At 41.1% G+C, this 16,322-nt stretch overlaps 1 protein-coding gene across 1 annotated transcript in view; it reads right to left on the reverse strand.

Moving 5' to 3' along the window:
* Positions 1 to 16,322, reverse strand: part of snd1 (staphylococcal nuclease and tudor domain containing 1) — a 156,228-nt gene that overhangs the window by 54,542 nt on the left and 85,364 nt on the right. Inside the window, exon 8 of the mRNA XM_010773155.1 lies at positions 9,332 to 9,520. Coding sequence (XP_010771457.1) covers positions 9,332 to 9,520 — 189 coding nt within the window. The remainder of the gene's footprint in view (positions 1 to 9,331; positions 9,521 to 16,322) is intronic.

Genomic DNA, 16,322 nt, shown 5'->3' on the forward strand with positions numbered 1-16,322 from the left:
CGCGAGCTGGAGAAGGAAGTGGATAAAGACGGGGAAACATTTTTTGCATGTGTATTCACAAGACTGCGAGTGGAGCTGACAGACTGCTGAATCTGCAACTTGGAACTGGGGGAAAAGAGGATGAAGACAGAAAGAGGGAGAGAGGAGGACTGCGGGTTGGGGTGTAAATAACACACACATCACTGGGTCCACTGATCTCTTTCTCTGTCTTTCTGTCTCTTTGCCTCAGGGCACCGAGGGTCCAGCTTGGCGTCTACAGTGAAGGGGGGGTCAAAACAAGAGAACTGGCGCTACGTGAAGGGGGGGGCGCAGAATAAATATAATGGGGGGGGGGGTGTGTCATCGGAGAGTGTGTGTGTGTGCACTGTCCGACTGCACATGCTCAATGTGTGTTTGAGTAAGCAGGAGAGAGACAGTGAGAGTATGCCGTGTGCACATGTGCCGCCTCCCTCCATCTGCAACCTAACTTTGTGTGTCTTTGTGTGTGTGTGTGTGTGTGTGTGTGTGTGTGTGTGTGTGTGTGTGTGTGTGTGTGTGTGTGTGTGTGTGTGTGTGTACACAACACACTGAGAATCATATTATGTAATCTTTTAGCCATATGAAAGAGCCTTGGTCAGCTACTTTTGTTGTGTGTAGGTTTGTGCACGCAGTGTAGAGAAGAAAGATGAAGTCAGGAGCACACACACGCAAACAGTAGTAAACAAACTGTAGAGAAATGTATGCAGTCACACACATCTGTACATATGAGAATGCGAAGCAACACTGCACACACACGAAGTGGAACCTGGGACTGTGTGGTGTATTACAGTCCTCCATCTATTTTCCAGAGATGTGAGGTCTCACACGGGTCACCTCTCCCATTGTGGTCCCCTGCAGGCAATGATGTCCCCTTGCTGGGATCCCGCTGTCCTTTAACACTTGCCAACAAACCTTGCAACCTTCATCATGCTTGTGTATTGACACGCTGGCAATGGGGCCAAACGTTCTCTCACTGAATGTGTTGATGATTTCCAGAGCTGGACCGGATCCCCCGAGCCAAGGAGAGCTTTTATCCTGCTGCCTTATAGGGCGCTACTCAGCACTGGAAGCTCTTCCTTATTTCATTCTAAATTCACTGGATTGTGAAAGAGTTTTGATTAAATACTGCCAGTATTATTTCTTTAATGATACGATACATACATTAATACATAACAAAACAAATTGGAAATTACACTATATTTTAGAAAGCCAATTTATAAATACACAAGAAAAGTTTAACCAAAAATAAATTGCACAAAAATTTGTGCTATGGCGTTGGATATGAGAAGTACAAATATAGTTCTATCTGTAATGATTGCGCAATAAAGGGTCAACTTTCTTAAAGTCAAATGTAATGCATATGGAAATGTGTTCTTTAGAATGTGACGGTTTTCCCAAAATTCGATTTTTATCACAATATGATGCCTTGCTTACAGCAATATATCACATTGTTATTACTGGTAATCCGTTTATCATGATATAATATATACTATATTGCCAAATCCTAAACAAACAGACTTACATTGCAGCAGCATTGGATGTAATAGTATTCTGCTTAAAGCCAATTAACATAGATATCATTGTTTTTAAAAGAGGCATGCTGGTACAAACATGATGTCACTACAGTTGAGTTGTCAACTGTACTGACCTTTTCACTTCTACTTACAGCCATTGTTAAAGTGAGCCGAACAGATAATGTTGGTCCAAAGAGAAGCCAAGCTGTGGAGTTTAGTGGCTATTTGACTATGTTCTACTGAGGAGGATATATTAGAAAAACAGGCAAGCCGAGCACAGATAGATTGCCCATAGGTGAAGTGATGTACTGTGACTTTTGGCTCAGTTTTAACCACTCATCTCCTAAAGGGCAGAAAAATGCAAATCACCAGTGACATAATGATTCTCTAGGCACTCCATCTTTGTGATGGCTGAGCTAAATGCTGCCACTGACACCGTTTTATTCTCCCATTTGTTTTCTGGTATTTGAAAGGGTCTCTGCACACAGCTGACACTTTGATATATCTTCTTAAAACTATCACTAGAGACGATACTCATGAGAACTGAAATATAAACAGAGGTATCAGCTACATATAACATTTTAGGGACTTTATATGTAGAACATGTTATAATAATCAAAGGTGTAAAGTACCCAATCACATTTACTCAAGTACTGTACTTAAGTAAAATGTTGAGGTACTTATATTTGAGTATTTACAGTTTATGCTACTCCGTAGCTTCTACCGCACTACAATTCAGAGGTAAATATGTATTTAACTCCACTACATTTATTACATAACTTAACTTAATTTGCAGATTTGGAACTACATTGTAGCTATGCACACATGAAAATAAAAGCCTCTAAACTTGAGTTACTGTCAGTTATAGATGCACAACATGGGTGTTGTGACAGTTGTTACCATGAATCAGCTGTTTTAACACCTGCATAATGCATAGTCTGCAGGGTGCACGCAATGTGTTTGCTGAGAGGCTTCAGCTTACATTTGAGGCCCCTCCACTTGAGGAAAAACGGACACACAAGAAGGAAACACAAAAACCTGAGCTGACAGAAGTCCAGGTTTATAAGGGAGATAGACTGACTTAGAATTATATGAGCAGACAAAGTGTCTTTCTTTTTAATCCACTGATCCGAAAGCATTCCACAGAGGAATGGAGCAAATGCAAACAAGCTGCGATCCTGAGAATATAACCAAAGCTGCAAGATATATTGCACTATATTAAGTAATTCCCATGATCCAAATCCAATCTTCAGGGCACGATGTATAGCAGAGAAATACGCCAGGAGAAGCAAATACACATTTCTGGGTATAATGTTTTATCAAGGAGACATTTTAAAGAAGCTTCCAACCACCTTTAAACCATGTCATCTTAATTTACAAAAAACGACCCAGACATTTCTGTGATGAAAAGATGGGGTGCCCAAGAAATCTAAAAAGTAGCCGGTGAATCTTAAAACGTCAGCAAAGAATGAAAGTAAAAACTAACTCCTAAATGTCTTCAAATGCAGCTGGGGCATTTTTTTCCCATCCTGCAAGAGAGGCAGTTTCCTCAGCTGTCAGTCCTGTTTCCTATCAAATGGACCCGACCGGTATCTCGCTCGGTCATTAATCGAATATCACTTTCTGTGATTGGCCATGTCATGGACGTTGTTCCAGTCTCAACACCATGGGGCCTGCATTTGTTTACTCACAAGGAGACAATTACAGCATTAGGCAATGAATGGAAGAGACAGGAGAGAGGGATGACAGGAATGGTACTACAGGTGCAATCATCCTGTTTGCCTTGGAGTGCCATTAAGGCTCAATTCTCCACAAAGCCTGATGCAATTTATAAAGCAATAACATTAATGATTTCATGTTTGCCCAAAATGTCTCTGCGGTACGAGGACGGCCAGGGACTGACACCAAACTGGGTAAAGTTAAGAGAAAGTAATTTACAGGAGTAGCCATGGGATTTGGCTAGAATAGATCTAAATTGGAGACCCAGAGGGTAGAGTTAGGAACAGAGTCAAATTTACTTTGTTATTTCACTTGAAGCCTCCATAGATGAGATACTTTAATAATAATCCCCGGCAACTTCCCATGATATTGCTTGGTGACTGCCACAGGTTATTTCACTATGAGATGCCAAGAAAAATGGGAGGGGAAAGAGAAAAAGATTGCAACCCTGAAAGCGTTTCAATGTCTGCGGGGCTTAGGAAAGCACTGAGCATGGTATTAATAGAAAAGGGACTGTCATCCATGGAAACCAAACAAGGCTGCTTGTATGTAGGCTAATTCTGCGTTCACTATTTACATAAGATTGAATCGACATGCCACATGCGTGACACAAAATGGTCTTACATTGTACAAATAACATGTTTCTTCTAAATGTCCCGAATGCAAATTGCTCTTCGAAAGCCATACAATACAGAGTAGATTTTCATATAAATGATATAATTGGAACAGAAAAGAACTCCAACCATAGCTAATCCTTAAGAGTAAAAACAGTCGACAAGAGTTGAACTTCCTCCTGCCTATACTCCGAGTCACAAGCCTATTAGCTTTGCTAAAAGCCCAATTATCTTGATTCATCCACAGCGTGTTCCTGTTTAGCCAGGTGTGTGATGTGCTGACTGGTGAGAAGACACAGCTTAGATGGGAGGACAGCGACACGTTGCTTTTTGCACACTATTTGAAAACACTAGGAATATTCCATTAAAAAGCGGTTCGGTTGGGGATTTCTGGTTTAATGGAAATTTGTTTGGCTTACGAGGCTAGTTGCTTGACCCTTGAGATTGTGAACCTGAGGTGACTGCATTCTAAAAAGGGGCACAAATTGCAACGTACAGATATAATCAAACATGCTCACAATGTAAGTCAGCCAATCACAGCAAAAAAAAAGGGCTGTCTGGGTTTGTCGTACAAAAGAGGTTGGTCCGAGTCATGTGTTTGGTGTGTACTTGTGAACAGGCCCTAGGGCAAAGTCTGAGGGAATGCAACTTTGGATTCTACCCAAAAAAAAACTGAGAAAGCTGAAACAAGATTATGTACTTCAATCAGGCTCCGCCAAGGACACGTCACCGCGCTCAATGTCAAAACGATGCCGCTTCAAATGCTTTGACGAGTGTCGTTGATGGACGGGTGAAGTATAGGGAACGGCATCAACGGGTCCCGGGTTTATGCTTCAGAGCGTTTTTTTTCTCTCATAAAGCATGACCATGCCAAAGAATGAACTGTCCTCCACGATGCAAAAAGCAACTGAGGTGAACAAGGGCATGACACTGGGAATCTGAGAAGACATTAATCCGGTTAATAAGAAGGCATTTAGAGATGATTAATTGAATGAGGGGAGGGTATAAAGGGGGGAAAGTAGAGAGGGTGGGCAAGGATGTGAGACCACTAAAGAGGTGAAGAGGGAGAAAGTGGTCTGTGATGCGGGCTGATAAGGACTGAAGGAAAGGGGCGGGCAGAGATGAAAGGAGGAAATCCTGTGACATGAAATATCTTTAACAGGGGTTGTCATATCCTCATTCCTTCTACATTCACTCTCTTTTCCGACTTCCTCTCTCCCACTCCGAGACCCATCGGAGTGGGTTAATATCCTTCAAGGTTGGGTAATTACAGCAACAAAAAACAACCTTGCTCAGCAGAAAGCGCACTCTGGTTATTATTGAGGGCTGATTGTTGACTCACCTCGTCATAATTAGGCCACTCCAATTACTTGCATGTTTCCTTCTGCTGCCTGCTTACAGCTATTAGGGTTGCTGTTCTTTCAAGTAGATGTATGCTGGGAAATACACATGCATTCAACATTGGAGGACTGTTAAAAGCTGGAAGAGAAGAACCAAGAGTAAATAATAAATGTAAATGGATTCCCAATGGTTATCCCACCTTCTTATTCCATTTCATTTTGTTTGGGAATTTTCAGAAGGAAATAAATACCCTTTGAGGCACGACCAAATATTAACCATCGACACATGTTCAGTCTAAGGGGGAACTTAAATAATGTCTCTGCAGTTTAAATCTCTTCTCCCAATCCACTTTGTGCCAAACTGCCGCTATCATGTCAAATGCATTTCCCGCAGCTGCAGCATGGGAATACTAGAACATCATATGAATCGCTGCAATGAGCCGTCTCATATTACAAAGACAAAATGCAGTGTTTTTGCAACAAGCCTTGTTTACAGAGATGCCTGGTAAGCAAGAATTTGTTTTTCCACCCCTCAGAGCATCCATATACACACAAGACTGCTTTACACAAACCAGGCAAGAGATTTGAGAAGAGCGCATGAGCATTGCTTGGCAACAACCGACTCATTGTTAAAACAACATGAATTAAGTGAATAAAGTGTTCTGGGTCTGTCATGTAGCTAAAACCTTAACGAAATACAATTGGTTCTGACAGTGCGACGCGCTTTAGAGACTTATGAAAAACAATAGCCATAAATAAACAAAATGGCAAACAGAATTATGAATGTGCCCAGGCCTACACTTTGAGCCTTCTGCACGTGTTTGCTGTGAGGACTGGTACCAAATGTTGCTCCAAGAGATGCTGATGTGCAAGATGAAAATATGCTGAGCTCTCCAAAAGACTCTTCTTTAAACCCTTTGGAATTCTTCATTTAGAACACAATCACTTTGTCCCATTGGTCTCATTGTAGCAAAAACTCATATTCACTTAAGTCACTCGAACTAAGCAGTTTTGGTTCAGGATGCTACTGCAGAAAAGCCTCAATCCCCCTTGTTGTCCCGGGTCCCGGTTGGACCACCGACGCAAAGTTTTCTTTAATGAGCGTGTGTGAGTGCGTACACACACCCTCTGAGTCCACTTCATTACGACAACTGTGTTTCCTCGCAGGGACGCCTGACGCAGCAGTACCGCTGATGTCTTCCATATCCACAGCCGTAGGGCCAATAAAGAAATGGCAAAGACAAAAGAGGAAGAGAGGTGGGAGGAGAAGCAATCAGCCCTACCTAGCCTCAGCCTACACACAGACAAAGACCAGCCACGACTTCAAAAGAGAAAAACATAGGGAAGAAATTGCCAAGCTCTCAGCTTTTCTGGAAACGGTCTCTACGGGTTAATTAGAACAGCAAGTCTCACATCTTCTGCCTCCGAGCTGCATACTATCAATTCACACATACATACAATTTCCCTGTGTTCCATTGAAACAACACACTCTCCACTACACACACAGTTAAATCAGGCTGTGGTTGATTTGTGCACTGGTGGCAAACTAACTTCAAACATAATCACCATCTGTCGGGTCTACTCAGGCCTGTTGTGTTGTGTTGTGTTTCCTCTCTGTCCTGTCCACACTCAGGTTAGCTTAAGTCGGAACCTTGTGGTCAAAGTCAATCCGTGCAAAGGGAAAGCTTGTAGTGACATTTTGATCAGAGGTGTCAGGAACAGGCCTTCTTGCTGCAGTTGTATTCAACATGGCATGGTCGGTGGGCTAAAAATATATTATTTTTGGGGGGAAATCCAGATAAAAAGTTCACCTGTGCAACACTCAAGAACTTAAGCTCTTTAATTCACAGAGGGAGAGTATCTGTAAGAAAAAGGGAGGCGAGGAGCATGAAAGGTGAGTAGGAACTCTTGACAATGAACATGATGGATTCAGTGGAGGGAAAAAGAAACACAGCCCCTTCTCGGCTGCAGCAATACATCACGTTTAAATGTGGAGAAGAGGCATTTGTATATACTTAAGGTACAAGTGAGTGGAAGAGAGAGAATGAAAGAAGAGGTGAGAGGGAGAGAGAGGATGAAAGAAATGCGTTACAGAGATAGAGAGGACAAGGATGACAGCTGGCCAGGCACTTCATGCATCTGGCAGGGCGACTCGTGGAGCCATAATGAAAATGCAGGGCGAGATCAGGATCAGTGTGTGAGAGGCCTCCATCCATCAAAGGACTCCCATTGTGGAAAGCAAGCTTCAATGATAACGGGGAAATATGTGGCTATTCTCCAGCTCAGATGGAGCATTTCCACATTTTGGTAGCTCTGACTAAAGGAATGGCCAGCATGCTATAAGTGCACGACAAAGTGTTGGTTATTCTCATGATTGAATAGGGTGTCAAGCTAGATATATTACCTTTATTTGGGGAGGTTTTTTGAGGAAAAAAAGCATATTTTTGTTTTAATGGTAGCCAAAGGTCAAGTCGCCACCTGTCCTAATTGGCTGTCATGCTGATAGGGGGGATGGGCTTTGCCTTTGACAAGGGCAGTGTGTAGAACAGGGGTGTCCTCACGTTTATTACTGAGGGCCACATACAGAAACATAAACGAAGGGCTGGGCCACTCACAAGAGGTGAGATATACTGCCTCATAAGTCCAGTTAGGAATTGGCAAAATCAATCAAATGTTAACTGAAAAAAACAGCCTACATCACAGCTCTCCATAGGGTTTCATTTCATTAATTTCATTTATCAAAACCGGCTGGCAGCTCATACCTTCAAACAGAAGCATATTATAAGAGGAGAAGGTTATATTTCAAGCCTGTTATGTAAATAAGTTATTGAGCTTTTTTTATCAAGTATTGTTAGAAAATGTTTTCAACTTTAATTGAGTGACTTTATTTGAAAATGTGGCTCATGAATACATGAATATTTTGAAATGTATTTTGACAAATATATTTGTGAAGTAAAATATAAGACAAGCACAAGGTTTATGTGTGGGCCATATTCCCTTAAACTTTTTTAAATGAACCACAGGCCGCAGTTGGCCCCTGGGCCGTAGTTTGGACATCCCGGATGTAGATGTTTATTAGCGATAATAGTAAAGTTGCCGTTTAGGGATTTGTTGAAGTTCGGAATACCAAAAGAAGCATATGGTTGCCAAGCTAAATTACCATTTTGCCAACATTAACTGCAACAAATCGTTATTTATGTTTTTCTCTCCTCAGTTCTGATCACCCTGTAGACTTCCTCTTCTAATAAACGGCTAAGCTGGTCCAGTGAATTATATAAGAGGTAGTTCTGTCCCGAATACCATTTTTCGGGCTCCGGATATTCGGTAGTAATCAGCAACGAATATTCTTTGAAATTGAAAAGGATATTGCATTGCGTGTGTTACTTTCGTTGCAGTTGTATATGTCTTAAGTGTAATTTGGCTTGGCCTTCTATTTTGTATGGACATGCTTTTATTTTGAAGGAGAGTTAGCACAGTTGACAGGAAGTTGTCGTTGCTATGGAAACAACGTGAAAGAGATTAATGGAGAAAGAATAATATCTACATGAGACGGAGAAAGTAAAAAATAACGTTTATGGATAAGTGTTAGTACCCCCCGAAGAGGCACAAGCTCTTACGTTGATATTGGAGATTTCAATAAATTCAAAAAAAAAAAACGAAAAAAAAAAACGAATATCCGAATAACGAAATTGAAACCTGAATAGTACTCCAACGAACGAATATTCGGGTACAGCCCTAATAAGAGGAGATGTGTTGTTCGGCATGCAAGAAATGAACCACACCCTGACTAGAGCCAGTTTTATGCAGCTCAGACTAAAATATGTTCACAGACAGCCAGACCTGGGACACCATAGATCAGGGAGGCAGCAAAATAAATCCTGATCTGCTAACCCAGGCTGCTGCTGTGGCTGAGAAACATGACATCATAGCTGATGCCTGATAATAATGCTAAGAGAGAAATATATCTTGAGGCCCTTTCTCTTTAAAATGATAAAATGTCCCAGTCTTCCTTTAATTAATGTGAGTAAATAAATGCTTCTTTTACTTATAAAGACTTTTATATCAGTCAGGAGAGCAGTCATCACTTTGTTTAATTCGGATGTGGCAGCATCTAAAAGAGACTTACCTTCTCTTTCCTCTCTCTGCAGGCCTCCTCTGCTGAGACCAGGGTTTTGTAGTAGTTGCTGCGCTCGGCTGTGAAGTGAATCTTGGACAGAGCGCCTTCTACCAGCGCAATTGACAGATTCAAACCCTCGATGTGCAGCCAGCCAATGAAGTTTCCGGCTTTGTCCATGCTCTCCACTTCAACTTCCACCTGGAACACAAGTGAGGGGGAGGGAAGGAGAGGATGAAAAAGAGGACAAGTTAATGTTCTGTGTCCAAGATTAGGTTTGAGATTCAATTACAGCAATGAAGGGAAGGTGGGGGCTGGGGGACTCCTGTGAGGAGACACCACTGTTTTTAAATAGACTCATCCACAGAGGCCTGTGAGCGCTGTATTGATTTGGTAGCACACACACAGATCCCACTTCACTCTTCTGTTGTGGATCTACTAATCAGTGGTATCTAGTTTTGACTAGAATGGCACATTCTTTTGACACAAACACCCAGAAGTGGCCTCCTGTCTTGGTGCACATAGTGCCCTTGACATTCCTAAAGAAGCGCTTCAGCCAGTTTTTAATAGAAGTAACTTCTGTTTTAATTTGCAAGCCCTAAGAGTAAGTGTAGAAACCCCAGGGCCTGCACAAAAACAGTGTGAGTAGCTTTAAATTATTGTTGCGTATGCACTTCAACCTTAATTAAGACTCTAAATATTGCCATCCTACTTTTTTTCTGTAATGTAAATCATTTGCAATTAGTGACAGCGAAGTTGCAATTCCCCTCGGGTTAACAAATGAGGGCACTGAAATAGCTAACCCTGCTGACAAAGTAGGAAAGATCTCCCAACATTTCCCACGATGGACTATAACCACATTCTGCCTATTCAGGCTAATTATCTATTCATTACATTTTGTTTCATAAGTGATGGACGACCGTGAAGCGAAGAGAAAAGAAAAATCAATCGATTTTTTTTTTCCTACCCTAAAGCCTCAGTCAGCGAGAAAGTGAGAGGGCAGGTGTGCTGAAGAGATAGGAAGAAGTCAAGCGATTAAGACTCGCACTACTCAGCCCGGCAGCCACCAGGGAAATCTAAGAGGAATTAAGTTAGTAAACTGCTCTGCCTTGTTCAGAACTAAAGTAAAACGCTTTGATTAATTAATGTATAATGGGTTCTATTATTAAGCTCAAAACTGAAAACTTAGGCATATAGCAGCGACGTACATATATTCAAACTTTCTGGATCTATTTATATAAGGCCAACAGCAATGTGGAAAAAGGTGAATGTTTCCATTGCAACAACAATTAGTACTGGGGATAGACAATATACTAATATTGAGGTTGTGAGACTAAATATTGTATTGAAGGCATAAGTGTTTGCTACAGTACAGCAGAGCAGTTTTTGTATGTTTTGTCTTTAAGGACAAGGTCATTATATCCCATTACTGATGATTTATCAAACATCTCACCAATAGCACCCATAGGAAACCTTACAGTATGTTCACAATATCAATATCAATTATTTGTTCAAAAATAATGTGATATTTGATTATGCTCAATATCACACTTCTTGGTATAATGGCACATCCATGCAGCATGGCTACAAAAACAACCGTCTGATTTGTCAAGGAAAAAAAGTAGTGGTTTTAAAAAAAAAAAAAAATGTAATTGCTTTATTAATAAGTATTGTTGTTTTCCCTGACATGCAAAAAGAACTGTAAAGCTTCCAAGTCACAAGAGCAGCTAGGACGTTAGCCTAGCCTCCCAGGTCCTGACCATGATACAATCTAAGTCCACTCATACCTCATCTGCCTTCGTATACTCGCCTTTCTCTGACTCTCCTTCTCTTGCCCTCACTGCTTTCTCAGATACTCACCCCATTTCATCTCTCTTTGTCTCTAAGTGCAGAAGTGGTTATATAACTAGGCTATTAGAGCTGCACTGGTCCTCGGAGCACCCAAATGTCAAAAGTGGGCGAGAGTTTGAAAAAGGCTAGAATGGCTGGAACCAACTTAACTGTCACCAACTACCACGCAGGCAGACAATTCAAAACACACAGCTACACACAATACTCAGAAAAATGGCAATATAAAAATGTTATGTAAAAAATAATGACAACCTCATTTGCACATTGAATGCGCCAATATATTATATAGATAATTATATCTCTCTTTGTAGAACAAGTGGAATATTTCTGACCTCTTATCAGCCTTTTGTTTAGCATGCAAGGGCTAACAACCATTCACTAGGCAATAATTGTCGACACCATGGCAACTAGAAATGGAATCATAGATTCTAGGGGAAAGTATGTCAACTGTTTGCTTCCACATTGAAGATAATTTACGATCCTTCTGAAATCATTTTAGAGATTTCAGTGTTGGTGCAGAAGCTATCTTGAGGTCAAGGCAATATTCTTCCTCTCTATCTGTGTGCGTTTGCTTGAGGAAAATAGAATTGTCCTGTACCAACTAGATAAATGTCACAACCATACGGAGAAATCACCCAGCAGGACGAGTCTTATCAATCACACTTTATGGGGTCAGATGTAAACATGTGACAGCCAGAGATGACGAGAGAGGGGTAAAGAATAGTCCAAGTTAAATTATTGGCATCACAGACGTGTTTCGATCATAATCAAACAAATTAGTATTTTTTCCCCCAGACCACTTAAAGGGAAAACCTCATTTACCACATACTGCCAACCAGCACATTATGACTAGAGGGGTAGCGTGTGTGCACACAGCATTAATAATAACAGAGAGGCCTACTGAGGGATGTCAGTAATATACTGGAAAACCAAATGAAATGACATGATTGACAAATGGTAGCATGGTCACAGAGAGGGCAGACGCTAAATTAAAAAGGCCAAATTCATTCATAAAAAGAAAGTGGATGCCCAATCTTTCACTGGGAGAATAACATCAATGATCCATGAGAGGATTGCAGATTGATACTAGTGTGTGATAACAGATATGTAGCTATGACGTGTCTTGATTCCTATTCTGGTTATACATTGTAAGATAAAGGATACATTATTAAAGCGCACTGCTATGATCTATAGAATAAATGATAGGTCAAGGAAATAGTCAATAGATGTATCAAACGTAAAATAAAACTCAATTAAGGGTTATTTCAACCCATGACCATCTTTTATATACATCACAACTGGCTGGATTTCTGTGGCATCTATGATTACTTTTAACATCTATTTATGAACACACATAATAACACACATTTTTTTGTATTTAAATGTTGTATTCTGTAAAATGTGTAAATATGTATAATGACATTTAATTTAATTCATGCAGTGAATTGTCATTGCTGCTACCTCTGCCATTATCCCTTCTGTTATTTCTTTGTGTTTATTTGTATTGCAATGAGAGAGCACAACTCATGAATTAGATCTGAAGGCAGAATTTCAGAGTTGTATAAAAACCCACACATGGATTTTAGTTCCTCTGCCCTTTAAAGTAAATAGCTTTGGTCACAACGTGGAGGGGACAGGGGAGGCGGAGTGGAAACTGCTTTGAGTAGAGCCCAGATGGTTCCCAGCGGAGGCTTCCTCCGAGCCAAAATGGCTCCCGCCGGAACACAAATGGGCTCTGGTAATCTCATAAACGCTGGGATTGTGTCGACACAGTGGACGGATAAGAGAAAAAGGCAGAGTATACATACACACAAAGCCATGCACATGTGCGTGCAGGCACATACACATGTGCAGCCATAAAGAGTACACAAGACAAAGGCATTTGGTGCCATTGAAGTGAAACCTGGCCCAGGGGCATGTTTTAAAACTGCAGCAGATTTAATTCACTTAGCCCTTTGAAAGTGAACAAAAAAATAAGACTGCGAAAGTGTCGCGTCATGTCAGAGCCAAACCCTGCACTAAAAGAAAATTAAACAAGACGGTGGGCTGGCAATTTAAAAATTGGCAAGCAGTGGGATTTTCTTTTATCACCACAAACAAACGCAATTTTGAGTACCTGTAGGGAAAAAAGCTAATCCATAAAAAACAAAAGGTTACCCAGAGCAGGATGTGTCCATTGGTGAGTCCAAAACCCCAGGAGGTCTAACCTGGCACATGCTAGAGGACCAATTCAAGCATTGCTTTATGCATACAGCCTCGGCTACATATTTACTCATCGGGAGAAAGAAGCATATATATAATGCAAGGCGCAGAGAAGATTAATCTGTCAGTCAGGGCTTTCAATCATCGCTGACGGTAACTCTGCCACTATTTAAATCGGAATTTTACAGCATATTCCAATTACAGAGATCACCGTTATCACCATACAGAGTTAGGTTTGCATGTTGCAAATTAACAGTACTAGTCGTAAAAGTTTAAAGGCAGAGACGGGGGGTAAACACAGAGAGTACTTCTGGCTGTGGGTAGGCGAGGGAGAAAGTGTGTGTGTGGTTGCTTGTCAAAGACGGCCCTGCAATGTGCGGATGCAAGCAGTGAACACCGGGGAAACAGACTGGCAGGTGGAGACGTTTTGGCATGTCTTCATTCATTCTCATTAGGCAACAAGGAGGCGGCTGCCACTTAGTCTGGCTCTCTCAAATACTTGTGTGTATGAATTCAAAGTGGATATATCAATAGTTTTAAAGTCAAATGATGCCAGGGATAATATTTATGTGGGTGTGTTTGCGCCTCCTTGAGTGTATTCGAGTGTTACGGGATGAAGTGTTCTTTGCATTAGTAATATGGGTGCGTGTGTGTATGAATATATCGTATGGCAGCGCAGATAAGACAAGGTAAAAGTGAGGCCAAATCAACTTTCTGTAACAGAGAGTACAAGCAACACTCTTTCCTCTCTATCTCTGTCATATTATCTGTTCGTCTCTCTAATCACTGTGACTCTGAGAAAACAAACCAGACAGGCACATAGACGGAAAGAAAGTCAGACAAAAAAAAGACAGAAATAAACTCAAGTCACTCGCACCTATAGCCCTTTGCTCATCCAGCAGAATAAGCCATTCATCAAACTGAGCCTTGGAGAAGATTGAAGAAGTGATGTGGAGGTGTGCAGAGTGTGTGTGTGTGTGTGTGTGTGTGTGTGTGTGTGTGTGTGTGTGTGTGTGTGTGTGTGTGTGTGTGTGTGTGTGTGTGTGTGTGTGTGTGTGCTCGGGCAAAGAGATCAAACCTCCTTTAAGCACTGAGTGATCCCAAAGCCTAGAGGTGCAAAGTAGGGAGAAAAAGGGGTAAGAAGAGAGAGCAATCAGGTACTCTCTATAACTTAATTCATATTCCAAGTCTCCTCTATTGACTTAAAAAAAAAAAATCAATGGCTCTGGACACTTAATTCAGAGTCATGAATGTGGCATGAAGAGGACAGTTTGTCCTTCTCATGGGCACATGTGGATTTAAGTAGAATAAGCTGAGCACTGGCCGATCAGCCTCACCGCTCTCAGCCCAGTCTTGCGTGAAAACTCCATTTGTGGGTATGAGCGGCGCCATCCAACAAAAGTCCATCATCCCTCAATACTGCCCCTCATGTTGAATTATATGGACCATTTTTTCCCAAGTGGACACTCAGAGTTCCTTTAAATGATACATTTGTAGCCCCAAGTAAGACGTACATCCACAACTTTGATCAGATTCCAACCGAAAATCAATATCTCATGAAGGTGTTCCTGTTGGGCGGAGATAATTAATCAAAGCTAAATTGCAAACTGAATGAAACTGTCCAAGAAGACATATGAGCCTTGGGCAAAAATAAATAAGCGGACGACTACTACAGGGGTAATAAATACAACATTAGTGTGACAGAGTCGCAACAAGCCATGACAGCTATGTGAAGAGAAGTCGCTCGGCTTCTTAGTGATCCTGAAATATGTCCGGGTGTGAGATTCTGTGCGGTGTGCTGATAGGTATGTAATTGTTTACTCGCCAAGAGCAGGAATAACATATCAGTAGCACTGTCAATGTTTCGTGGAGGGCGGTGACAGTGTGGACAGCGCTAAACAGAAAGAAAATAGGGTGACATCCTAATGTTTATGTAGGGTAATCACAAAAGGGGAAGATAAGAAAAACGACAAGCTGCAGAAGGTAAATGTGTTAACACCCTGTTGCTGTTTACATAGAAGTCATTTGGATGGAAAAAAGCACTGAATGGCACCCCCGAAAAATCTTCCCACAGCCCATTATCAATAGTGCATGTCCATTACTACTAAGGTCCATAAACTGCTGTTAATGGAACATAGTTGCACAGCATGGCCAGGAAACAGTGGTACATACTTAATCACTCAAAATAAACTAGCTATTTGATTGTGGTAACAGGCACTCTTAAGTGTTGGTACCCTGACCACCTACTTGTTTACTTACCTAATTCTAACAAAAGACCTGTCTTTCTTAAGTGCTATGCGTGTTAATATGTATTTCACTCAGTCACAACATGCAAGGGTGTAAAACAGCTAAATGTGTTAGCATGCCACTCTGGTAGAATCAAGAGGAAAAGGCCAGTGCGTTCCGGGAGGAATCTATAAATATAGATCCCTTTTATTTAAAAAACAAAAAGAGAGAAAGAGAGACAGAGAAGAATAAATGCATGAATTAAACAAACTGCTATTGATCCCTTAATGGCATAGGTCAGACAGGGATGTAAATAGTGTGTTAATGGGCCCTGTAATTTAAAAATCTTCACACCTGAAGAACACCAGCAGCCAGTATTAAAGAGAGGGGAGCTGGGAAACTGATGACTCGTGTCGTCCCCAGAACAAAAAGGAAATAAGGGCCAGAGGGTAACAGAGGTCATCAACCATCGAACAGTGGTAAAACCAGGGCAGTGGGAACGGTTCTGTTTGTATTGACATGATGACTGAATAATTGACCTACTTTACTTTTCAATAGGACAATCAAATCTGCATTGAGTGAGACATTTTCAGCATACTATTTATATACACCGGGTGATGTCAAAAGAAATAAAAGTGAGATGTCAAGCCAGAGGGAAAAACATTCTATCAAGCAGATAAGAATATAAGAATAGTCTGTTTAGATATACTTTTTCGGTTAACAA

This window comes from Notothenia coriiceps, unplaced genomic scaffold, assembly GCF_000735185.1.
Source record: "Notothenia coriiceps isolate Sejong01 unplaced genomic scaffold, NC01 NC01_scaffold00012138, whole genome shotgun sequence".
NCBI lineage: Eukaryota > Metazoa > Chordata > Actinopteri > Perciformes > Nototheniidae > Notothenia > Notothenia coriiceps.